Raw genomic sequence first — 25,639 nt, 5'->3', positions numbered from 1 at the left:
ATAAAATATTGCACAAAATCTTGAACATTTAACAGGGTAGACAAACAAAATAACAAGGGAGTAAGAAATATTTTTTTTCTGAGACTCCTTCCTGATCTCTCTGCCACCTCTGTCCACAATTTTCCATCTTCTGTGCCATATTTGATCTCCCTTAAAAAGGCCATAGTTTTCTCCCCCCCCCCCTTTTTCTTTTTTGGTTGTTGTGAGGAAAGGAGGAACCCAGAGTATTTGTGATTTTATTGGTATGGGGAATTTCTACTATTGCAGAAACTTCCTCTACCAGTACAGATCAGTACCAGCTCCTCAGTATATTTTTATAAAAAGTTGGTCTGCCCAGGGTCACTCCATTATGTGTCAGAAGAGGACTATCTCTTCCGTCCATTCATATAGCACAGCCCCTAGTTCAGGCTCCTATTACATACTCTTCCCTCTTCCCTCTTACCTAATGAAATAGTCTTCTAACTGGTGACCCAGCCTCAGGTCTCTTCTCATTCAGTCCATCTGCCCAGCTATCAACTGAGGTTTCTGGAGAGGCAGTCTGACCATGGAATCTCATTCTACCCGCCCACTCCTTCCCCTTTTCATTGAGCTCCTGGGACTCCCTTTGAGGTCCTCTGTCTGGAATCATAATCTGGCCCATCTTTACCTTTTTAGCTACCCTTACATCCCTCCAGTACTTTATGCTGTTTGTTTGCAAGTCTTAGAACAAGACACTTCGTATTCCTCTCCCCTCTCCTTTTCTCCTCTCCTCCCACCGTGATGCTTTGTATAGACTGGCCCCTATGCCTGGGACTCTCTGTACCCCATCCCTCTCCCCCATACACTTTTAGTTTCACTATCTTTTATTCAGAATTGAGCTCAAGCCCTCTTTCTGAGGAGGCTCTAAAATTCCCTTCTCCCGACTGACTCACTCACACACTCACTCTCTCTCTCTCTCTCTCTCTCTCTCTCTCTCTCTCTCTCTCTCTCTCCCCCTCCCTCCCTCTCTTTCTATAGATAGATCTACATCTTTCTATAGAGTGATACAGATAGATAGATATTGTTATATATTGATATGTACCAGTTATTTACATATTTTCTCCCTCATTAGAATTCGTGCTCTTTGAGGATAGGGACTTTGGGGGGGAGGGGCTTTCTCCTTAGCATAATGTAAGGCACATAATTAGTTCTTAATAAATGCTTGCCAATTAACAGATTTTCTGACTCTAAGGTTGACTTTTTAAAAAATTTTTTAAATTAAAAAAATTAAGACATTTTCCCACTACAGTTTTCTTAAGGGCAGAGAGACCTATGGTCTTTTCCTTGTCTGTAAATTCTTTTTTTGTTGTTATTGTTTCAGTCATGCCAGATCCTTCATGACCCCATGACAATGATACTGGAGTGGTTTGCCATTTCCTTTTCCAATTCATTTTGCAGATGAGGAAACTGAGGTAAACAGGGTCACAGAGCTAATAAGTGTCTGAATTTGGCTTTGAAATCAGGTTTTCCTTGCCCTGCATACTCTATCCACTATATATCACCTAGCTACTCACAAAATTATTTAGACAGAGGTATTCAGTCAATACTTTAAAAAGATCTCTGTTGAATTCTGCTCTCCCCTTGAATGCTATTACTTCCTTCTATTAATTATCACCAATTTATCCTCCGTATATCTTGTATATACATAGTTATTTTCATGTTATTTTCCCCTTTTGATCATGAGTTCCTATTATGAGCTAGGAAGTATCTTTTGTCATTATCCATATCGCGTCAGTGTTTTTGGCATAGTGCCTAGATCATAACAGTTATTTAAATAAATGCTTGTTGACTACTTCTATCATTCTTTTGCTAAGAGGAAAGAGAGATAATGGTATGATGGAAAGAGCACTGAATTTAGAATCAAAGGTCGTAGATTCAAATCTTACCACCATTACTACCTATGTGACTTTGGGCAAGGCCTTCCCTGGGCCTCAGTTTCCTCATCTGTAAAATAGAAGGGGTTGGACTAGATGACCTCTAAGATCCTTTCCAGCTTTCTGTCCATCCTTTGAAAACTGATATTATCTCTAAAGGAGTTATCTGCCCTTGCTTCAAGATTTATTTTTCAATCCTTTTCCTTTCTGGTTACCTGACCAGTTCTAGATTATTTTAATGAATAGAATATTTTGTTAGGGTTTGGTTGCTATTAACATAACAGGCTTTTACCCTGGTTGCTTAATAGCTGAAATAACAAGCCTTTAAAATTAGACCAAAGTACAGGGGGGAGAGCTTAACCTGTAGAAATACTGTTTTGGCTCAGCCAGAAGGACCCAGTAAGTAAAAGATCAGGTGATCTCAGCAGGGGAGGCCTCTCATCTCTCTCTAACAGCCAGTACAAACTAGTTATTCTCCTAGTAAGCTGTATGGGTGAGGCGTCTTCTGCCATCCACAGTTAGATCTTTTAAAAAAAAATTAATGGTAAATATGTTAGATGTCCCTTCACAAAAGATTTCTGTAAGGAGTACTTGCAAGTATTTTAATTTGAGGCTTCAAAACATATAGGTTAAGAAGCAGCACAGAGTTGGACAGCTAGGTGAAGCAGTAGATAGAGCACTAACCCTGAAATCAGGAAGACCTGAGTTCAAATATGGCCTCAGTCATTTAATAGTTCCTAGCTGTGTGACCCTGGGCAAATCACTTAACCCCAATTACCTCAGCAAAAAAGAAGAAGAAGAAGAAGCATAGAAAGCCAGCCTCGGAGTCTGGGAGACCTGCCTTCAAGTCCTGTTTCTGTACCTTGGACTTAATCTTTCAGAGCCTACTTTCTAAGTCTGGACAATTCAGAGAAGGGGTGAATCTGCAATGGTAAGAGCCCCTTGACAATCTACTTAGGAAATCAGCGATACTGTCAGTCAGTGATCATTTCTTGTTAAACAGCTACTATGTGTTCTGAAATGTGCTTATCCTAGAGCTACAAGTTAAGGTAAAAAAACAAACAAACCCTAAAAACATCAACTCTTCCCCCCAAAAAAAAATTTAAAAAAAAGAAAACCCAAACAAACAAAAAAACATGTTCCTATCCTCAGGCTTAGATTCTAAGGGAGAGACAATATGCAAATAAAAATAACAGCTAGTAATAACACAGAATTTTAAGTTTTGCAGAGCACTTTAGAAACATCTCATTTGAGCAGTCCTATCCATTCTGTGTGTGTTTGTATGTGTGTGTGTGTGTGTGTGTGTGTGTGTGTGTGTATATATATATATATATACACATATATATGTAGAGAGTGTTTATAGATATATGTATGTAAGGAAAAAGAGAGAAAGATAACACTCTGTAAATGAAAGGTAGTCTCCAAGGGAAACAGAAGTGTGCTGGTAAATGCTTCCCCAACAGAATGGGGAGGGGGGAGTTTGTATGACACATTTTTAAGTTTAATCTTCAGTTCAATCAACATTTCTCTATCACTTTCTTAGCTCCATACAATCAATAAAACAAAAAAATCAAGCGCTGATTTGAACCATTTCCAAGGTGTAAATGTTCTTATTGAAAATAACAGTTGGAGCTGGTTAAGCTGGCTTCCCCTAGAGGGAAGGAGGGAAGACTCTAGTAGATGGGAGAGGGTGGAACTTGCAAAGACCTGTAGGAGAAGTTGAGACAGAAACCAAAGGAAGCCAGCCATGAAGAAGGAGGGCATTTTATTAGGCCAGGGAACAGACATGGTAGCACAATGCAAAAGACAATGCTCTAGGATTGTTCAGTATCTAGGAATAGAATAGGAGTAAAGTGTCAGACTGGCAAAGTAGAGAAGGGGCCAAGTTGTCTTGGCTAAGTTTGCTTGAAAGCCAGGTAGGATTTTTTATTTCATTATAGAGGTAAGAGAGTTTAAACACTGGAGTTATAGGGAAATGTAGTGATATGGACTTTTGCTTTGGGAAAATCACTTTGGCAGTTGGAAAAAATGTTTACTCTCATGAACCTATCTTCCCAAAACTAGACATTGCTATCAGATAAAGGCCTTGACTGTGATGATTTCTTCATAATACTCAGTGAATTTACTTAATCAGTGGTTTTTAGTTTTAATTATATATTTTGAAGAGGGGAGGGGAACCAGAGCAGTTTTTTTTTTTCCTATGGAGAAGTTGGGTAGAATGTACTTATTATTGTACTTATTATGTACTTCTATTGAAAGAGGCCTTTAGTAAGCAGTTGGGACTCTTCCTCCACCTCCTCTCCTGGAAGAAAACTTTTTCATTTCTCCTTATTGATGCTATTTGCTTTCTCCTGAATCATCAGCCTTTGGGCAAGGTTCCCCGCAAGTATTTCTATGAGTTCTGCCTCTTGGGTCCCTCTCTGTCTTGTAGTAAGGATAGTCAAGGAGGAGAGCTCTCCAGAGGCATTCCTTTTGTTCCTCACCACCCTGCTTTGGAACAGGACCAGCAAGATTGTCCCTTCAGCTTCTGCCATGTGGTAAGTGGTGGTATTGTACCTAACACACTCCTAGGTATTCCAGGGAACATAGAAAGGTCTCATCATTGCCATTGACTGTAGTCTTTTAGGACAGTGATTCAAAAGCTTTGGTTTCAGGATCACCTGAAACACCTAAACATTATGGAGGATCCCAAAGAGTTTTGATTTTTGTAGATTAGAGCTGTTTATATTTGCCACATTAGACAGTAAAACTGGTAAATTTTTAAAATATTTACTAAGTAAAAATAATAATTTTTTACATGTTAAGTAACATTTTTATTAAAAAAAAAACACCCTACATTCTCCCCCCAAATGATGAGTATAAATGTTTTCTTTACTTTGCAAATCTCTTTAATATCTGGCTTAGTAGAAAGCAGCTGGATTCTCCTATCTGCTTCTGCATTCACTCTATTATGATATATTGTTTTGGATGAAATACATGAAGAAAATCTAGCCTTGCATGGATATATATAGTTGGAAAAGAAAGAAGTATTTTAATAGGCAAATAACAACTTATATTTATTATGAAAATAGTTTTGACCTCAGATGCCCCCTGAAAAGGACCCCCTCCTTGGGGACTCCCCTCCCCATTTTGGGACTACTGTTTGAGAACCATTAGTTTTAGGAAGACAAAATATAGCCTCAGGAAACAAGTAAGCAAAGACAAAGTCTGCAAAATCAAATCATTTATTTATTTACTATGTGCTTGGCACTATGCTGAGGTATAGGGGGGTCTTCAAGGAGCACTAACACCTCTGGTGTGAGGGCTTGTTGACCCCTTTTAAGGGGTACTTTCTATCTCTGGTGTCTACCTGGCATCAAATTCTTACCTTAAATCCAAGAAGCAGTAACATATGCAACAGCCACATCCCAGTAAACCTTCTTAGCAGACAAGCTAAACTAGATTGAGGGTAACCAAGGGGCCTCATGGCTGAGTTATCGGGGTGTCTATCCCAAGCATGTAAGACTTCTGGTAGAATGGGTCAATGAGAACAATCTGTTCCAACAGCCATGGAGGTGGCTGAAGTGGGGACTCAGACATTGAAGAGTCAAGGGCATTCATTGTGCTCTGGGCCATTGCCAGCTGCCCTGACTTTTATCCTGCCACTGGACTTCATTGACTCTGGAATAGAGATAAGCCTGAAGACTTTGTGTAGCTCTTAAATCCAATTCACACTACAGTCAAGACATTACTCCATGATGTCATTGGTGTTCTTTAAAAACAAAGGACAGACAACAAACTAGTCAGGCACCGTACTACAAAGAAAAGCAAAAGGAGGAAGGCACCTGAAGTAGGGGAGTGGCCATGGTAACATCATAGAAGTCCGGGGTTCATAGACCTGGAGCTGAAAGGGACTTTTGACATCATTTTCTTTAGCTTTCTTATTTTCCAAATGGGGCAACAGTTCCAGAGGGTTGGTAAAAGTGATGTCACAAATAGTAGTAAGAAACAGTCTGTCCTGAGCCTATCTGGAGGAAAAAAAAAGAATGGGACTAAGGGTGAAGGCATGAAAATAGAGAAAATCCAAAACCCATCCATTAATCCCTGCTTTATAGAAAGAAAGAAGAATTGAACAAACTGTCCAGAGGATAGAAAAGTGAAAGATGAAATTTAAAGAGGGCTTCTACTTGCTTTTGACCGTAACCAGTAGAGACCAGCACAATACATTTTACTCCTCCCACATGAGTTCTCCTTCCCCTTTAATCACTAATTTGGCTAATTGTATCACTATTCTCTCCTGCCAAGAACCTTAGAGTTATAAAACTCTTCCCTCTTCCTTATCATATGAGCCTGTGTTTCTTCTCTCTTCAGTGCCTGGATGAATCTGCATCTATTTGTACCCAAGCCAACTTTCTCATCATATTATATGTGGATTCTTGTTCTTAACCTTTCTAAATCCCTTTCTGCCACACCCTCACTCTCACCTGTATGCTTTTGTCATTTCATTATTTCATTCCTCTGCTCAAAGAATATACATAAGCTCCCCTATTGACTATCACAAGTTTGAACTTCTTTGTATAGTTTTCAAGACTTGACATTCTTATTTTTCTGGCATCACCTCCCCCTACTCTTCTCTCCATCTTCCATAGATACACATTTTAGGACCTTGAATGATCTAGTTCAATTTAAGCAGAAATTAAATGTCAACATGTCCCTTTTCTGCTAGGATAACTCCATAGCATCACCTTATAAACCCCTAAGGTTTCATATTTCATTTGGTTCCGTTTTGTAATTATTGAGACATTTTTCTCTATATGTATCTAAAATCTGCCAATGGATTCTTTATTTGCTGTCCTTCGTTTTACCTTCCATAGATGAGTGGAACAAGTCTGAGCCCTCTTCTGTATGAGAAGTAATCATTCACGTTTATCCAATCATCTCTCTACTCTGATCATCCTTAGCTCATACCACAGACCCTCCTCTTAGGGCATGGTTGTAAGTTTTTGGCAAGGGGGAATCATGCCTTCACTTTTATTTCTACCTTGTCAATATACTTCCTCAAATTTATTGATAAAAGTACTAAGGAATAAGCTAATAAGGTTTCTGAAGGTGCTAATAAGTTGTTGGAAGGTATAGTTCATCTTGTTTTTAGTTCAAGTTAATTTTTTTTCGTTTTGTACCTATTGCTGATACTGCAGTACCTTCTTATATTAACTGCCTTGTTCACTGTTGTATGGATCTGTAGTTGTGTCAGTAGAATATAAACTGCCTGCAGGCAAGGTGAGTTTTGTTTTGTAATCTAGTGCCTCGCCCTGTACTTTATACACAATAAGTGCTAGAAAACTGGGTGTTGTAAATGACAGAATAGACCTTAATCTTCTTATGAGCAGATATACTTTTATATCTCCTAATACCTGTCAATAATATTTAACCTGACTAGATTTTGAAAGCAAGATCCTACTGGTGAAGCAGCTCAGATTTTGGATTAGCATTTAAAAAATATTAAGTCTAGTGTTGGGGGTTCTTTGGAGTGGGGGGAGAGGAAGAGGAACATTCAAAAGTTCAGCCAGAAGTTATTTAGCTCAATTTTGGTGTAAAAGCTTGCTTTTGAGTATTTTAATGGGAGTAATTTGCCTGCCTGCCTCCTATGTAGGAACTATTTCCTTCTTAGAATATAATGTATTAAAATAGAATAGAATAAGGCTGTATGGTCTAGTGGATGATAAACTGGACTTGAAGTGAGGAAGAGGTGAGTTCCAATATTGTCCCTGACCAGTGTGTCGTCACTTGTCAAATGACCAGTGTGTCGTCACTGGTCAAATGACCTTGGCCAAGTGTTTCTGGGTAGGTGATGAGTAATACAACAGTTGCTGATCTATATTGAAAAAAGAAGTTCCCTCACTGGGAACACCTTACATGAATAAAATCCCAGATCCAGACTTTCCATCCCTACTGTCCTCTCTAAAAAAAGGTAGGGGTAGGGGTGTGTGTGTGTGTGTGTGTGTGTGTATTTGCTTGTGCCCTTTGAGGACAGGAGGACATGGGGAGTGAGATGGAGAAGGAGGAAGGGGGGGGAGGGTTGTAAGACATATACCATCATGTAATGAAGAGGTGTCGAATTCATTGACTGCAAGCTGCTAAAACTCTCTAGAAGGCTGATCCAGATTAAAATATAATTGGGAAATATTTAACAAAATAAAGTAAAATGCAGTATTACAGATAATATTAATTTGTAGTTTTCTAATTCCTTTTGTGGCTCACAGATATCTGTTTCTAGTCGACTTTGGCATTGTTGAAGTTGTGTAGAAAGCACCCAGCATAGTCTTAGGAAGACATGTGATCATAGATTTAGATTTGGGAAGAATTTAAGAGATGATTTAGTCCAAACTCTTCCATTTACAAATGAGGAAACTGAGTCCCTAAGAGATTAAGTGATCATAAACCTAGTAAATTATTTGAGATGAACTTTGAAACAGTTTAGCACTTTATACCCCACAGAACATTGCTCCTCCAAGATAGGGATAAGATAGGACCTGTGATTTTTCATTATTACAGAGAACTCTCAGGTGATGAAAATTCCTTTACCAATCACGTCAGCAGCTTCTCTGCACTTAAGACTTCCAGAGAATTGAGGAGAGCTCATCACACAGATAATGTGTGTCCAAAGGCCTTCTGGCTTTGAGGCTGGCTCCCTGAAAGCTGAGTTCTCTGCTTCTCTAGACCTGAATTGTATAATATGTGTTTATTTCCCCCAAGAGATCTAATTAGCCAAATAGAATATCATAGTTTCTTTTCTTTTTTTAAAAAATATCTATGTAAAGAACAAGTGTAATATAAACTGCTCTTGTCCTGTCCTGCTCTTCACCCACCCTTGCCTCCTTTCAAATGATCCTGCTGAACTGCTCATTTTTAGTACAAGAAGCAACAGTCTCCAACCCTGATTTAGGTCATCTGCCAGCCACACAGCAGGGTGACGAAGCACAAGCCCGGGGCTTGAGAGTGTTCTTTGCTAGCAAATTGAAAGAACAGCAAGCCCACGGTCTGCCTGCTGCTCCCTTGTTCCCTCCCTTACGTTCCAACTCTACCCGGCTGGTGGCAGACAAAAGGGGCACTTTCAGCCTTCTGTCAATAGGCCATTGTACGAAGAACGGAGTAGGTGGAGCAAAGGATGGAAGCCTCATGCCAGCTTGGCTTGCTGTGTTAAGGAAAGATGGAAGGATTTCTTAATTTGCTGCTCTGGTCTGGGGAATAGTGCCACACTATTTGTGTGTGTTTGTTCAAGGCAAGTATTTAGTGATTTCTGCCTTTTACCTTTACAGTATAAGTAGAGAGAGAAAGAAAGAGAGAGAGAGAGAAAGAAAAAGAGAGAAAGCTCTCTTGTCTTAGATTTATGAATGACACCGAAGCAAGAAAATGTGAATGTAAGTAGCAGCCTTCATGTATATATCTATGAACATAAATTATGTGTATATACACGTGTGTTTATACATACATATAAATATATATACCCACAAATATGTGAGTGTGTATATATATGCTGAATATAGTCTTCATTCTTTTATCTACCTATCTATCTATGAAGACTGAAAATAAATATCTATCTATATCTGTACAACTAATCACAGGGGTTATACTTAGAGCATTAATTTTGTTGGCATACAAATTTCCTAGGTAAGAAAGCCCCTTCTACCAATTAATCAATCAAATGTTTAATAAGTGTTTACTATATGCCAAGAAAAAAAAACAGTCAGGGAGCCTACAATCTAATGTAGAAGGTGAGATTTTAGTTGGAATTAAATATATTAGACTTGACTTAGTATAGAAAAATGTTTAGACATTAAGGCAGAGCATTTCCATCAAAGTGGAACTAAAATAAATTTTTGTTCCACAGAATGCTACATATATTTCTATGCTAGATATGAATTAAATATGTTCTCTGAAATTTTTACCATTAGAGAGATACCCAGAGTACTAAGATATTAAGTAATTTCTTAGGGTTGTAGAGCCAATATATGTTTAAGATTTGACTTGAACCCAGGTCTTCCTGGCTCAGAAACCTGCTTGTTATTGTTGTTGTTTATTTGTTTTTCAGTTGTATCTAATTTTCTGTGACTTCATTTAGAGGGTTTTTGTGGGGATTTTTTGGCAAAGATATTGGAGTATTTTGCTATTTCGTTCACCAGCTAATTTTCCAGAAAAGGAAACTGAGGCACACAGAGCTAAGTGAGTTACCCAGGGTCACACAGCTAGTATGCATGTGAAGCTACATTTGAATTCATGAAGATGAGACTTTCTGACTCCAGGCCACTCTACTACCTGGCTGCTCTTCTCTGTCCACTACCCCGTGTTAATTTGTGACCTTTGAACTCTTCCTCTCTTTTGGCCTCTCTTTCTCCCCTTTCTTTTTTTTTCTCATGGAGAAAAGCCACAATAAATTTTCCTAGTTTTGTTTGCTGTAAGTTCCCTTTGCCCCTAGTCTCAAGGAGAAGAGAATCTATTGTACAGCAGAATTAAACTGTGGGTATTTTCATTGAAGGAGCAGTGACTATATAGAAGCAGAATTTTAGAGTCTGAAAGGACTCTAGAAATCTTTAGGAAACATATCATTTAGGACATCATATCATTTACAAAATATCAGGATCTTCACTCTTTCTGGACTTTTCCACCTCTCCTTTAAGTCTTGTCTTCCCCCATTATAATATAAGCTCCTCGAGGACAGGGACTATTTGTTCATAGTTGTATTTCCAGGATTTAACACAGTACCTAGCAATAATACATAATAAGCATTTAATAATACATAATAAGCACACACAATAAGCATTTAATAAAATGCTGTCTCTGACCAACTTACCTTTTTTCATTGTGTGATCTCATTGAGCAAGTCCTTTCAACTTGTCAAGAAAAAGGAAAGGAACCAACATTTAATACTTTGACTATGTGCCATCCACTATGTAAAGCTAAGGGCTTTACAAATATTATTTCATTTGATCTTCAAAACAATCCCTTTATGATACCCATTTTCTAGTTGAAAAAACTGAGGCAGATAGATAATATCTATTAAGGAACTTGCACAGAGTTGCTTACCTGAATTTGAACTCAGATCTTCCTGATTCTTGGTCCTCTACTCTATCCACCATGTCACCCAGCTACCAAATCGTAGCTTCCTCTTGATAAAACATCACAAATACCTTCCTCACAGAGATGGCATGTGACTGAAATAAGAAAATTCATGGGATGTCACAAATTTTAAATGATATAAAATAATACTTATTGTCAGTTTTTTTTTTGTTTTGTTTTTTACAAATTAGGATACTGCCTATAGTAAAATAGCCAGGATTGGATTGGTTCTCCTGAATTTGGCTTTTAACTCTATTTACTATCTGTCTAATAAACCTAATAGATTTGTCCATGCACATTTCTTTAATACTGAGTCATTTTATGACTGCTTTCTTCTGTTTTTGTGATGAATTCACCAGCCCATCATTGTATTCTGTCATTTTTGGGTAGAAACAAATAAGAAATCCAAAGGAAAAAACTAAACTGAAGGAACCCCATTGTGGGATTGGAGCAGGGGAGTAGGTATGGGAAGGAGAAACTATCAGCCAACCTGCATCCACAGAACACACGACTGAAAAGCCTTTAATCTGATTGAGTTATATTCTTAGTAAACGCCCAATGATATATGTGCCAGAGTTCTAAACTTGCTGAGAGTCTGGTATTCTAGTAGCTGCAGTCTTCCCTGAATAGAGTGTTTGAATTGAAATGCCATTGGGCTGATAATTAAAGCAGACTTTCTGTTTCTGATAACAAACAGTTAAGAGATAGCCGTGGCTCAGCTTGGGAATCTTGGTAATGAAGCTTTAAGAAGATGGTCCTGCACATTCACCTCCCGCATACTTAGAGGTCGTTGTGTATCTGTCTAGCAGTGCTCTGTAAGCTTGAAAATTCTGGTGTTAGGTCGAACTTAAGCCACTCTCAGATAGATGAACACTGGCTATCTACAGTCGGTAAGATCAGATTGCAAAGTTTCTTTTCCTTATTTGTTAAATTCTTAATTGTTTGTTTTCCTTGAACTATATAAAAAGCTCTTTCATTTCTTTTGAACATATGATGGCACATAACTAGATAAGGAACTATTGCTATCAGACTTAAATGAATCGTTGCTCTTTGGAGTTTGTGAATTAAAGGAACTGGTGCAAATTGACATCACAGATTAAAACTGAGAATTGAGCTGGTAAAACTGGTGATGGAGATCAGGGAATTCGTGTTCAGAAGCATAGGTATGAGGGCTTGTTTCCTCTAGTAGTTTGAAGTTTTAAAGAGGTGTTGGATGTTATAAAGGACGTGTTAACCTTTCTGATATGTTGTGCTCCAGTGTTGGGTTACTCTTGTTACCCCAAAGGCTTAAAATAGAAATTTGTGGTGTCTGATCAACTTTGCTCATGACTGTTCATCTCAGGAGGAATGTAGGAAATAATTATGCAGCTTTATTCTGGGATTGTGATTTGGTTGAATAACCTAAATTCACATGACATAATTTGTCTTTAGTTGTAGTAACTGGTTTAGTTTTAGTACCTGGTGTGTGTGTGTGTTTGTGTGTGTGTATGCATATGAATATTTTGTTGTTGGCTTTTATTTTTATTTTTTGGTTGCAGGGTAGGGAGGGAGTGTTCTGCTAGTCTATTCAAGCCTTTAATGCTTTCAGAGGAATGTTACCAGGGTAGTTGGGAGGAGTCAGATAATGTAGGTACGCGGAATATTTGAGCTAGAAGAAAAGCCCTTTTTAGAGATGGTCAAGTTCAAACTTTTTGATCCCAGTTACTGGGACAGCATGGTTTGTAGTCTAAGTCTTCTAATTGCCCCGTGCAGTGCTCACAGGATTCTAGATTTAGATCTGGAAGAAACATTAGGAATAGTCCAATGCAAACTCCCCTTTTGCAATGAAAGAAACAGGCCAAGGAGGACAGGGGAGTACTCTAAAGCTACTGGGGTCATAAGCATCATTTGTAAGGTTTGTACCCAGGTTCTCTGACACCAGATATTGATCTGGCACTTCTTGCACTTTATATGATAAAGAGGAATACATGAGGATGAAATGAATGAAGAATAGATGTCAGTTCTTTACAAGTAATTTAAAAAGTCGTTCTCTATATTTAAAAAACAACAACCATCCACCAACAATTGCTGAATTTACAGTTTGGTAGTATGTTTATCATGCTTAAATACATTTTACATTGTTTCTAAGAAAGGTGGCTCACCAGCAACAATTTTATTTCTTTTTAGATGCTCATTGTCATTTCTTTTTCTTCTTTTTTTTTAAAGGAGGCCAAGCAAAAGGAAAACTGTAACCAGTATCACTCATCCTTTGTGGGTGGGACTATGGGGTGATTTCTTCTTTACTGCTGCCGGCTCATTCCTCCCCTCCCTCTGAGAAGTCAAGTATAGCTTTTGCCTGCTAGTTACCTTTAGCCTAGTGGGCAGCTGCTAGAGGTTCTGCATGTGACTAATGCCCTGAGAGACCTTGGAGGTTTAGGAAAGTGCCAGCTGAGCTGACATCAATATTCCTTAAGCTCCATCCATCCTTCTGTTCTTACATGTGCTGAGTTTTCTCCCTGGGCATCAGCCCCTGGGGACTGTTTAAGTGTGGTGGTCTCTTAAAAGGCTTATTGAAAAAATATTGCTTACCTGTTCCTTGTTTGCTATAGAAAGTCTACCTATTTGCCTTTTAAAATGCTTACTGTAACAAAGAAGGGGGGGATTATAAAATGCAGGAACTATTTGATGATAGGAGCTTTCTGTTAACCAGAAATGTAGGTTTTGAATTTACTTCTAGCAACCAAATACTATTTTGGGGGAAAGACTTTGTAAACTTAGGTTTAAATGGGGTCAAGCCAAGAGTTGAATCTTGTGATTCAACTGTTATAAAAAAAAAAAAAACTGTCTACTGCTAAAACATTTAAACTTGTGTTCTGTTTTCCATCAGCCTAAGAAAAACAGAGCCAGTGTTGGGGGGAGAGGTGTCAGAAGCTAGGAAAGAACTTTTAAGTTTCACATTATTTGTTTATTTTTATTTTTATTGATAGCTTTTAAAATCCCCTTCATTTCCAAATGAATCCTTTTCTATCCCTAGTAACAATATGATTTTTTAAAATGAGGTAAAAGGGGAAGCAGTTCAGCAAAACTAGCAAACACATGAATTGCATGCTAATTAATTCTGCCTCTTTTTGCTGGTATAGTAGACTGAAATTTTAGGACATAGCCCCATCAGGAATTCTCTAAATTACAAATGTGCTGATTGTTAACACTATACAATTAGCACCTTGTGATATGCTCTAATGTTCTCGAATTGTATCTTACAACTTTGGACTTTATTGTAAATTGTCTTGCTTGCTAATCTGCTTCCTGTGTGTATATCTCAACAAGATTAGTATAATGTTGCAGGCACTTTTGTACTCTGCAGTGGCATAATAAATGTTTGACTTGTGGATGAATAGTAGTAGACCCCAGCAATTCCTTGGGCACTTCATAGATCAGACCAAACGAAAACAAAGCCAAGTTTTGAAAATTTGCCTAATTTATTTTCGAGTCTCTTTATTAATTTCAATTCAGTCTAACCATTTGTGAAGAACTTATTTTCTACCTTTAGGAGGCCCCAGTACTAGGTAATAAGGGTACAAAAATGAAATAAAAAATTATCAGGTATTTATTCTGTACTCACTATGTACCAATTACTAAGTGCTAAGAATACAAAAAACAATACGAAATAGTAAATGCTCTCAGGGAGCTCATAGTCTAATCATGCACACATATAAATATTTACTTGATTAGGGCAAGAGGACCCTGGCAGCTAGGGAATGAGGAAAAACTTCCTGTAGACCAAGGCTTTTTAAATTTTTTTCCATTCTCAACTCCATTTTGCTTGAGAAATTTTTACATAATCCCAATACATAAAATGGATATACAAATCAAACATTTACTGATAACAAGTCATAATTTCGTGACTCCCACATTTAGTTATAAGAACTACAGTTGCAAACCACAATTTAAGAAGCTGGACAGTCAGTGAGAGAGAATGCATTCTAAGGTGAAGGACAACCCATGCAAAGGCATATGGAAATGAGAAATAGAGTGTATGTTAAACTGTGGGTAGGCTAGCGTAGATGATTTACTGAGTTGAAGGAGATAAGTAGAGTACTAGAATGCTAGAAAGCTAAAAAGGGGCCAAGTGATAAAGAGAGTATGATAACAAATAGAAGAGTCTTTTTTTGTTGTTGTTTTTAAAAGACATAAGGAGGTCTGGAGTTTAGGGGTAGGACGGAGGGGACAATATGATCAGACCTTCTGGAAGATAAGATGTGGGCACAAACATCATGTTCTGTCTTGTAATTAAGAGCCAATGAAAGGTGCAAATGTGTGCTAAATTTTGAAAGCTTTCCAGTTGGTAGAATCAAAGAATATTTCATGAAAGTAGCAGTTTGATGAGTGGAGCAGAGTTTCAGTTTGAGTGCAGAAATAATTAAGACTGGAATGAAAATGGGGATTCTATAAATTGGACTGTTTTTTTTTTTTAATTTCACTATTATTTGCCCAGCCACTCAAAGGGGCTCCTGCCTAAACATCTTAAACAGAAAGAAAATAGAAGAGATGCTTGCCTAAGCTTAGGGGAGTGTGTGAAATTCAGATCACTTTATTTTGCCATTTGGGCAGAAGAATAGAGACAAACTGGCAACTTGAGGTTTCACTTGGCTATTATTTGCCTACACTGATCTCAGTATTGACCATTGTTTGACTATTTCATGCTGGATGAACAAAGATTAGGGAAAATAATCGTAATATCAGTGATACTTTAAGGTTTGCAAAGCACTTAATATGCATTATCTCACTTTTCCTTATCAAAACTCAGTGAAGTAGGTAGTATTATTATCATCTTCATTTTGTAAAAAAGGAAATAGAGGAAATAAAATGACTTGTCTAAGGTCACAGCTAATAGGTATCTAAGTCAGGATTCAAAAATAGACAACTTGTTTGAGCATGGAGTAAGAACTATTTACTACTAAGTACAAAATTTCCTTAATGTTCTTTTTTAAAAAATGGTCTTAAATTCAAGAGGAAAGAAAATGTTTGATTCTCAATTTGTCTGAAGACTAAGAAAGTACTTTTGTTAATTTCTGGTAGGAAAATGAAAGTCTACTTGGAAAGAATTTGAATTATAGGATTTGAAGTAATTATAATGAATGTTGGGCCTGTCTTCAATTAGATTTTGGTCTATGACTTTATAGCTGGAAAGGTTCTTTAGATCATTTAGTCCAACCTTATAAATAAAATTGGAACTCACAAATGGAGTCAGATTGTGAAATATCAAATTTGTATCTTCTTTCCCCCACAGAATCTGGCCTAAGGAACAATTACAACAGGAAAATGCAGGCACACGAATTATTTCGTTACTTTCGAATGCCCGAACTTGGGGACTTCCGACAATATGTGCGTTCTCTCCCAACAAACACATTAATGGGTTTCGGAGCTTTTGCTGCACTCACAACTTTCTGGTATGCTACAAGACCCAAGGCTCTGAAACCACCATGTGACCTGTCCATGCAATCAGTGGAAGTGGAGGTGAGTTCTGGATCAGGGTCAGGCTGCTGTCATCCCACACATGGGACTTGTACATATCCGTGTCAGGTTCCTCACTTAGTGAAGATTGAGGCATAAACTTTATCCCCCTGCTAGTGGGGGCCAAAATGTAGACAAATATCTGTCTCTATATATATCAGCTCTCTATCTCCATATATCGTATCTCCATATGTCTCTAGATCTCTAACTTTCTGTATTTCTATCACTGTATTTCTGTTTCTATCTATATACATGTCTCTATATCTCTATCCATGTCTATTTCTGCATCCATTTCTTTATGTGTCTCTAGCTATTTCTCTTTCTACATATCTCTATTTTTATACATCCATATCTATTTATCTCTAGTCATGTCTATATTTCTACATATCTGTACATATCTATCTATTTCTATATATTGATATCTCTATTTTTATATCCACATCTATCTCTGTATCTTTATATCTATATCCATATATCTGCTCATATCTATGTCTATATCTCTATTCAAATCTATCTCTATTTCTATCTCTGTATCTATTTTTATTTATTTATTTACATATCCTTATCTATCTCTATATCTCTAATTTGTATATATCTCTATATCTATTCATATCTATTTCTCTATACCTATATCTCTGTAGGCCTGGTTTACAAGATTTGAAGAGTATTCCTAGAATCATCAATTTTGAGGTGGCAGGAACTCTGATCCTTTGTCTGGCACATCACTTACAAATGACACAATCAAGCAGAAGGATTAAATGACTTATCCATCACAAAGGGAATAAACATTTATACAGTCCTTAGTTTGTGATAGACACATTAGAAATATGTCGTCATGTGGTCTTTACAATAGTTCTGGGAGAGGTAGGTGCTGCTACAATCCCCATTTTATAGTCTAGGAAACTGAGCCTTAGGAAAGTTAAATGATTTGCCCAGCTTCACATACCTAGTAAGTCTCTGAGGCTAGATTTGAACTCAGCTCTTCTTAACTTCAGACCCCATCTATTTTACCACCTCGCTGTCTAATAAGGGCAGAACTAGTATTTGAATCCAAGCCCTTTTATTCTACAATCTCTTGCTACATATACATGCTCTTTCTGCTGCCTCACATGTTTCTCTTGGCCTTCCCTATCACTTAGAGCCCCTTTCCCTCCTCAGTGGAATTTCAGGTTAAAATAGAGCCTACCTGTGAAGAGTTATCTCCTACTTGACCTATAGACACAACACAAGTAGATCTTATGTGGTAGACCAGTCTGTCTTAAATAGGATTTTTATCATGCTGCAGATGCTTAGAAATATTGGTCCGCTCTCTTTGCCATGAAAACTACCCCTTCATCAAATCCCTGAGTCCTTGGTTTTATCTTTTTTTCCTGGCTCCTCTGTCCCCAGGCTCCCTTTCTCAGTATTCCACAGTCAATAATGTGTTTTAAGGTGTTTCATTTTTTACAACTAGAATTCTATGTATTATACATATTGTCTTCTTGCTTTCAAAGCTACCCAACCATTAGAAGGTATGAATGGAGGAAATCAATTCTGATTTGTGTATTAAATACATCTTATATTTGGGATTCAGCTCTATCTAATGCATCCCCATCTGTCTTCTTCACATCAAGACTTAACTATACTTATAGCTTGGATTGTTATATTGAGATTGAATTCAAAACAGCTAAAAATTGCAACTTCAAGACCCCTTGTACAAATGATAAAAAAAAAAAAAAGACCCAACTACTGTGGAAGGAAAAGCTGTTGATTTTCTGCCTTATGTGTCCCTCAAGTAAAGCAAAAGACCAGTGTGTAAATCAGTTGAAATCTTGGTCTGAGCATGATAGCCATATAGAACTCAACTCTCTTTAAAAAAATTAATTTGTTATATTCTGAGCTTAAGAATTATAAAACAAGCATTTCTATAACCTAGTAGCATAGGGGGAAATAGAAAAAAAAACTGTTGGTTGTTAAAGTGAAACTTTGAAAATCTATTAAAAGCAACTTATCCTAACCCATACAGAGAAGAATAGTAACTTCAGTCTTAATTGGGGCATGAGGGAATGCAGAATCTCTTTAAATCTTACTAAATTATTTGCAAATGACTGTGAGCATAAAACTTTTTGTTGCAGATGTAATAAAAGATATGACTAGCAAATGTCTTCTTTTTTAAAAATTGTTATAATAGCATTCATTTTGGTATAAAGGTTCTTAGGGGTCTGTGAGTATGTTTAAAAAACATTTTGATAGCTGTACCCCAGCATAAGATTAATCTAGTGCTTCTGAGGTTCTTGCTGTGAGGGATCCAAGTTCATGACCCAAAATGTTGCTTATTTGTAACTCATTTGCCAATAAATGGGAACAATGTAACCATGTTCTATGACTTTTTTGTCAGTCCAGTCTGGTAGTAATATTAATTAATTTTCTCATTTTACTTGATCACATTATTGCAAGATACTGGCTATTTGCCTTTGTGGAGGGGATGGGGAGAGTCATTCCCAAAGAGTACTTTAAGCTTGTACCTTCCAAAGTTTCTTGTTCCTATTGCTTCCTCAGAGTCCCCAGGAGGATGTCAGCAGTGCCCTATTCTATGGTAAAGATGATGGACTTGTTCAAATTGAGGGACTAAATCTTAGGCCTGAACTAAGCAATGGTTTAATTCTATTGCATTTATGTTCTCATCTTCTTAGTTTTAGTTGACACAGAATTAATAGAATTCTTTTTATCATTAGAATTAATTGAATGATTCTGAAACCATATGAGCAAACTGGAGCTTTCATCTCCATTTATGTTTTAAGGCACAGTCATTACACTTCTGCTGCATTAGATGGCTAAGAAAAATATTGGACCCACCGCAGTGGTCCAAAGGACACCATGGTGTTCAGCGCATCAGGATGTTGCAATTAAAGGATTCAGATTTGAAGGGGATCTGGGTGAACACAGACTGAGTAAGCCTGGGAATGGGAGTGTAGGAAGGCCTGCAGGATCAGGTAAAGATAAGAGAAAGGAACGTGAGATCAAGGCAGGAGTCAGATATTCTAGGGAGGAGTCTGAGGAAGGGTCTGAAATGGAAAGTTTAAGATTAATCTATAATGGATAGAAAGGATAGGAAGCATACAAGTGCTATTAGCATAAGCACATAATAGACCAGGAGTCAGCGCATTCTTTCCAGTAAGCAGAGGATTAGAGATGGTGAGAAGATGCAATAGCAAGTGTTGGTGACCTAATCATAAAGGGAGAACTCCTCCATGGTCACTTGGATAGTAAAGGAGGAAGATGATGGTCCATACTGTCATTGAGAAAGTCATAAGTATTATGGTTTGTTGCCATGTATCCAAATGGAGGCAGATGGAACCTAAGGGACATGTTCTTGCATGTAGTTAGTAAGTTCCTAAAAAAGCTTTTGAACTCTGAGTTTTCTGGCTCTAGATCCAACACTCTACCCATCATGCCCCCATTTCTTCTTCCCAGGATAGCATTGTTAATGTACTACAGCCTGATAACACCTATCATGTAACTTTGAAGGTGGTTCAAAGGATAGGGACATTTTTAGTCTTCTGAAAAGAACTTCATGATTTGTAGCCATATTTCTGAGAAAAAAAAATGGAGAAAATGCAGGATCAAGTCAGGGTCATTGAAAGGTGCATCTGATTTGCTAGATGCAAACCAGCCCATCTTCCTTAATTTAAATTCTGTCTCTAGCTCATTTGCCATTCTCAGATTTTGTTAAGATTGTTTGGTTTTAAGGATTAATTCCATGAATTTCTCATCCACTTTCATGTCATAATCTGTGCAGTATTTATTCTTTATCTATTTATTGTTTTCTGTGTGAATTATTAGGGTCCTTTTTTGAGTAACTTCTTCTGGCTCTAAAACTATAATTTTATCATGCCAACATGGAGGTCCAGCCTGCTAATTGTGTCTATGTTATCCACAAATAATAGCTTCTACTGAATTTTGTCATCTGCAAGAAGCTGTTCATTTTCTATTGTTATTAGTGTTCTTGCTCAGTCATTTTTTAGTTGTGCCTGACTTTTCATGACCCCATTTGGGATTTTCTTGGCAAAGATACCAGAATGGTTTGCCATTTCCTTATGCAGCTCATTTTACAGATAAAGAAACTGAGGCAAATAGTGTTAAGTGACTTGCCCAGGGTCACATGACAAATATGTTTCTGAGGCCAGATTTAAACTCAGGAAAATGAGTTTTCCTGACTTCAGACACTCTACCTACTGTGCCATCTAGCTGCCCTGAATTGTACTTGGCATCCTTAATGAACACTTTTAGAGCCCCTGTCTTATCTGTTCATGCTTTACTTGATAATAATATTTGGATTGTGGAACAAAGTTTTATGGTTTATCAGGAAATAATTGTGTAATCTTAACTCATACATGAATAGGACATTGAGACACAATACAAAATATAAAGGTTTGGGTTTTTTTGCGGGGGGGGAATCAGTAAACTGGTCAATATCACATACTCTTTGTCTCCTGTCTGCATCCAGTCAAGCTGGTGGTAGATTGGTCAGTTAGTTGTTGTCCTTCATACTTGAAGAAGACCAAAATGATAGCTGTATATTAGAGTCGAGTTATAGGGGTCACAGCAAGTAGAGAAATTCTTCTTGTCTTGGATTACCCAGCATCCCTTGGGAAAAGTCAGCAGTTTATTTGAGATCCAATGGGGTGTGATATTTAGAATCTGGACCTGGTTCTTCCCCCATCATACCAGGATTTTGTTGTGTAACCTGGGGCATTGCTTCTCACTGGGTCTTGACATTTCTGCTAGTGGTCTTAAAAGAATGAATCCCTGCCAGAGTTTCAGAAGGGAAGGGTTTTTAGCAAAGAGACCTGTGGGCAATAAGCCTGAGCCTTCCCTTGTTTTCATTGAAGATGTCATGTGTAAATATATACATACATGCACACATGCATAACCTAGAAGTGAGAAATGAGCCATTAGGGGTCTTATTCTTATACTTTAATTAGAAGATTCATTTTACAAATAGCAGTTTGTGTGGGGGAAAAAAGCAAAAAACAAATATCTGTAACTATTAATGACCATAACTTCAAATCATTCTCAGAATTCACAGACTAGAAAGAGAAGTCAGAAGTCTTCTAGTTCTCCCTCTGCTTTTGCCCTATCCACAGCCAAATCATTATCCTGCCTGCAGCCTCCCTCACAAGGGGTTTTAAAACATCAAATGAGGTGGAACCCACTCATTTCTCAGACAGCACACACACTTTTGAGAAGCTTTCATTGCTAAGTCAACAAATAAGCATTTATTAACAGCCTATTACGTGCCAGACTCTATGCTAATAAACATTGGACATATAGAAAGGCAAAAACAATCCCTGCTTTTAAGGAGTTAATTATCTAATGAGGGGGACAACATTTAAATGTCTAAATACATACAAGGTATAAATATAAGTAAATATTATACAGAAAATTTATATATGCACATGTGTATCTATTCATATATGTGTTTACACACTGGCACATGTGTATAAGTACATATATGCCTCAGATATGTAAGTTATATACAGGTGTACCTAGTTTTATTGTGCTTTGCAGATATTGCCTTTTTTTATTTATTTATTTGTTTTTACAAGTTAAAGGCTTGCTTTGAGCAAGTCTATTGGTGCCATTTTTCCAGCAGCATGTGCTTGCATTGTGCCTCTGTGTCACATTTTGGTAATTCTCACAATATTTTGAACTTTTTTACAATAATAATTATATTTCTTATGGTGATCTATGATCAGTGATCTTTAATATTAATATTGTAATTATTTTGGGGAGCCACAAATCATATCCATGGAAGATGGGGAACTGAATTGATCAGTGTTGAAATGATTAAATGACTACTCCATCAGTTCTATCTCTTCCATTTCCTCTAATATCCCTATTCCTCAAGACACAACAATATTGAAATTATGCCTATTAATATCTCTACAGTGGCCTCCAAATGTTCAACTGAAAGGAAGAGTCAATCCATACAGAAAATTTCATTGTGTCTTATTTTAAGAAATTGCCATAATGTCTTATTTTAAGAAATTGCAACAGCCACCCCAGCCTTCACCAACAACTACCTTGCTTAGTCATCAACCATCAACTTGGAGGCAAGACTTTCTACCAGCAAATATTATGACTTGCTGAAGGCTCAAATGATGTTAGCTTTTTTTTTTCTTTTAGCAATACAAAATTTTTAACTAAGATATATCATTATTTTTGGACACAATACTATTTCACACTTTATAAACTGCATAAAGTGTAAAAATAATTTTTATATACACCAGGAAACTAAAATATTTGTGTGATTCACTTTATTGAGGTTGTCTGGAATCAAAACTACAATATCTCCAAGGTATGCCTGTATGGTAAGCATGTATAAAAGTGTACAAGAGAAGTTTGATGTTAAGAAAGACTTCCTTCTTGGCTTCCTTTCTATCTACACTGTATGTGTGTATCCATATCCATGAACATCTTTTGCTGTGTATATCTGTACAAATGTATAAATATCTGTAAATGTGCACATTTGTAGTACTTGTATACAGGAACCTGAGAAGCAAGTTTTTCTTGACATTAAGCCTAAACTTTCTCTTTGCTACTCAAACACAGTTATCCTGTTTTCCCTGATTTTTCTCTGAGGTCAGGATCACAAACTCTTAAACTGGTATGATCTGTAATGAAGTTAAGGTGCTCCACTTTCCTTGCCTGCCCTTTTCTAGATATTTGGTATCCTTCTAAAATCTAAATATCTAGAACTGAGCACAATCTTTTAAGTATAGGACCCAAATAATGTTAAGAACCCCTTACTTAGAGATTCCTATCCTTTCATCCCTCCTGTTCTGACTTCCCCTAGGGGAATTTCAGTGTGTGATATTACAATCATCCTTCCTGTAAAGCCCATGAAATATAATTTCCTAAAATCTAGGGTGCATGTTGGATTCTGCCAATTTTTCTCTCCATTTCTCACAAATTCTAAGACAAAGGGGGTCTGCTTTTCCTCATTGATGAAGTAAGATACAGAATGGAATTTTCCCTTAGTAGCTCTTCTTTTTGAAAGATGAAACTATTATTAAGGCAAGTCAAGAAGTTATTAATTATTTTGGTTTTAGTAGAGAATGAGATTCTATCCAGGTAATAGAACTCACTCATCTGTACTCTGTGCCAGGCTTGTGCTCTGTTTCACAGATTCATCTATTTCCTCTTTCTGTCTAGGTGGTTTGTTGTAATTACTGATGTCTATCTATTAAGTGTGCATGATGGGAATAATCAGGCTTAATTAGATATTACTATAAGCATTTTTAAACTTTCTCCTTTCTTTCTTCCTTCTCCCTCTCTTGCTCTCTTCTTCTTCTTCTTCCTCTTCTTCCTCTCTCTTTCATTTTGTTTGGTAGTACTGCATATAATCTTCAGTTGTCTTCTGTTAATATTTTGCAGATGAATTTGTTTCCTAAACTCATGTTGGCCAGCTATTCTTTGTTCGGCAAGTAAATATTTAAAGAGTTGAGTCTATTTCTGGGCTTTTTTTGGACTCCTTTTTATGGCACTGATTGAATTTTTTTTTAGGCCATCCCTTTTCTAAGAATTTTAACCAACAGTTATGACTTTACTTAGACTTTAGTAAACAAGTAAATTATTTGAATAGGTCAATAGGTAATTGCATATTGTGCCAGCTGATCTTTATCCTTTCTGATAATTTGTGTTAATGCTGACCTTACTCTCTTTGGTGATCAGACAGTCTCATTGGTGGTGATCTTCTCTGTTTTTTCCTGTTAAGTTGGGAGAAATGCTTTATTCTTGTACCTCCCAGCTCTCTTCTTAAGAAATTATTCATGATATTCAGATGTGAAGCTTCTCTGTAGTTTAGTCTTTGATCCATATATTTTACCACCCTACCCTCTTATGCATTGAAATCACCAAGTCTCAAGTTACACAGTGAAGTAATTTGAAAAATTCTGTGTTTACTTATAGAATTTCTCTATTTCATCTTCTAACAGATATCAGTGCAACTTACACTGCAAATTTCTTTGTGATTGTCCCCTTTCATATGCTTATCATAATTATTAAAAGGCCCAATGACAGAGTTTCCCATGAAATGTTTCTCACTGGCCATGGTCACATAATGAAGCTTTCTCTTTCCAAGGTGAACCTGTTAGGCATCCTTCCTTTTAGCTTCTTTGTCTTGTTACCACAATTTCTAGTGAGGATATCAATATAGATGTGATTAATTACTCTTGTTTGGTTTTAGATACTACATTTAGAGGATCAATAGCCCAATGAGCTAACAGTAGATACTTGATGGAAATGGGTAAGTGGATTAGGTAATGAGGAAGGAGGCTGTAGAGAAGGAATTGAGATGACATTTTCACAAGGTAAATATTTGAGATAGAAAATGAAATTCTTTTTAAAACATTTACTGGAATTGTAAGGACTTGATTGAAAACTTGTAATTGTTTTAAATATCTAGGTGAAGAGATTGCTAGGTAGAAAATTTTTTCAAAGCTTCAAAGATTTCTGGAAAGTTGATATGGGGTTGTGATCAGGTTAAGTAAAGTTGTTCCACCCTCTGAGACTCCCAGTTTAAGAGGCTTAAGTTTATTGGCATGACACTAATAACCTGAAACCCAGCCAGATGATCTTTACCAAGCACCTTTTGTTCATACTTGTGACTTGACCTTGTTTCTGTTATAAACCCATATTGTCTAATGTGCAAAACCAGTTCATGGGCATAGCTTATCTTGCACAACAGAGTTGCATGACTTCCATGGTAGGAACCTTGGGTTTTACACAAAACCTAGGAGACTCTGCAGGAGGAAACCCAAGGACCTTGGTAGAGGTACAGACATCGATAGTGGCTTGTTTTACTGTCTATTTCCTGTGCTTCAAATACATGATCATAAGCAAAAGTGTGGTGCTGGCTTTTGGAGCTTTAAAGCCAGTACCGCACTTGCTTATGCTCATGTTTAAATTTGTGATTGGCACAAAACATTGTTACCCACAGCTAGTCCTGGAAGAAGTGAGGATTTGAAGAGAGTAGGGATAGAAGAGGATAGGTTAGAATGGGCTTAGTGACCGAAGGAAGCAATTTTGAAGAAGAATTTCAAAGTCAAGGGGAACCATGCACAGAGGAGGAATGTGGCTTTGATTCAAGTAGGGTGGGTAGTGGTGGAGACAAA

The 25,639-nt window shown here is 37.1% G+C and overlaps 1 protein-coding gene across 3 annotated transcripts in view; it reads left to right on the top strand.

The window, feature by feature from the left end:
* ACSL1 (acyl-CoA synthetase long chain family member 1) overlaps positions 1 to 25,639 on the top strand; it is a 91,896-nt gene that overhangs the window by 11,766 nt on the left and 54,491 nt on the right. For all 3 annotated transcript variants that reach the window (XM_031942125.1, XM_031942123.1, XM_031942124.1), the window contains exon 2: positions 16,258 to 16,484. In XM_031942125.1, coding sequence (XP_031797985.1) covers positions 16,290 to 16,484 — 195 coding nt within the window. In that variant the 5' untranslated portion in view covers positions 16,258 to 16,289. The remainder of the gene's footprint in view (positions 1 to 16,257; positions 16,485 to 25,639) is intronic.

The sequence above is a fragment of the Sarcophilus harrisii genome, chromosome 6 (genome assembly GCF_902635505.1).
Source record: "Sarcophilus harrisii chromosome 6, mSarHar1.11, whole genome shotgun sequence".
Lineage (NCBI taxonomy): Eukaryota > Metazoa > Chordata > Mammalia > Dasyuromorphia > Dasyuridae > Sarcophilus > Sarcophilus harrisii.
Note: the sequence above shows the minus strand (reverse complement) of the source record. Positions and strands in the feature narration are given on the sequence as shown.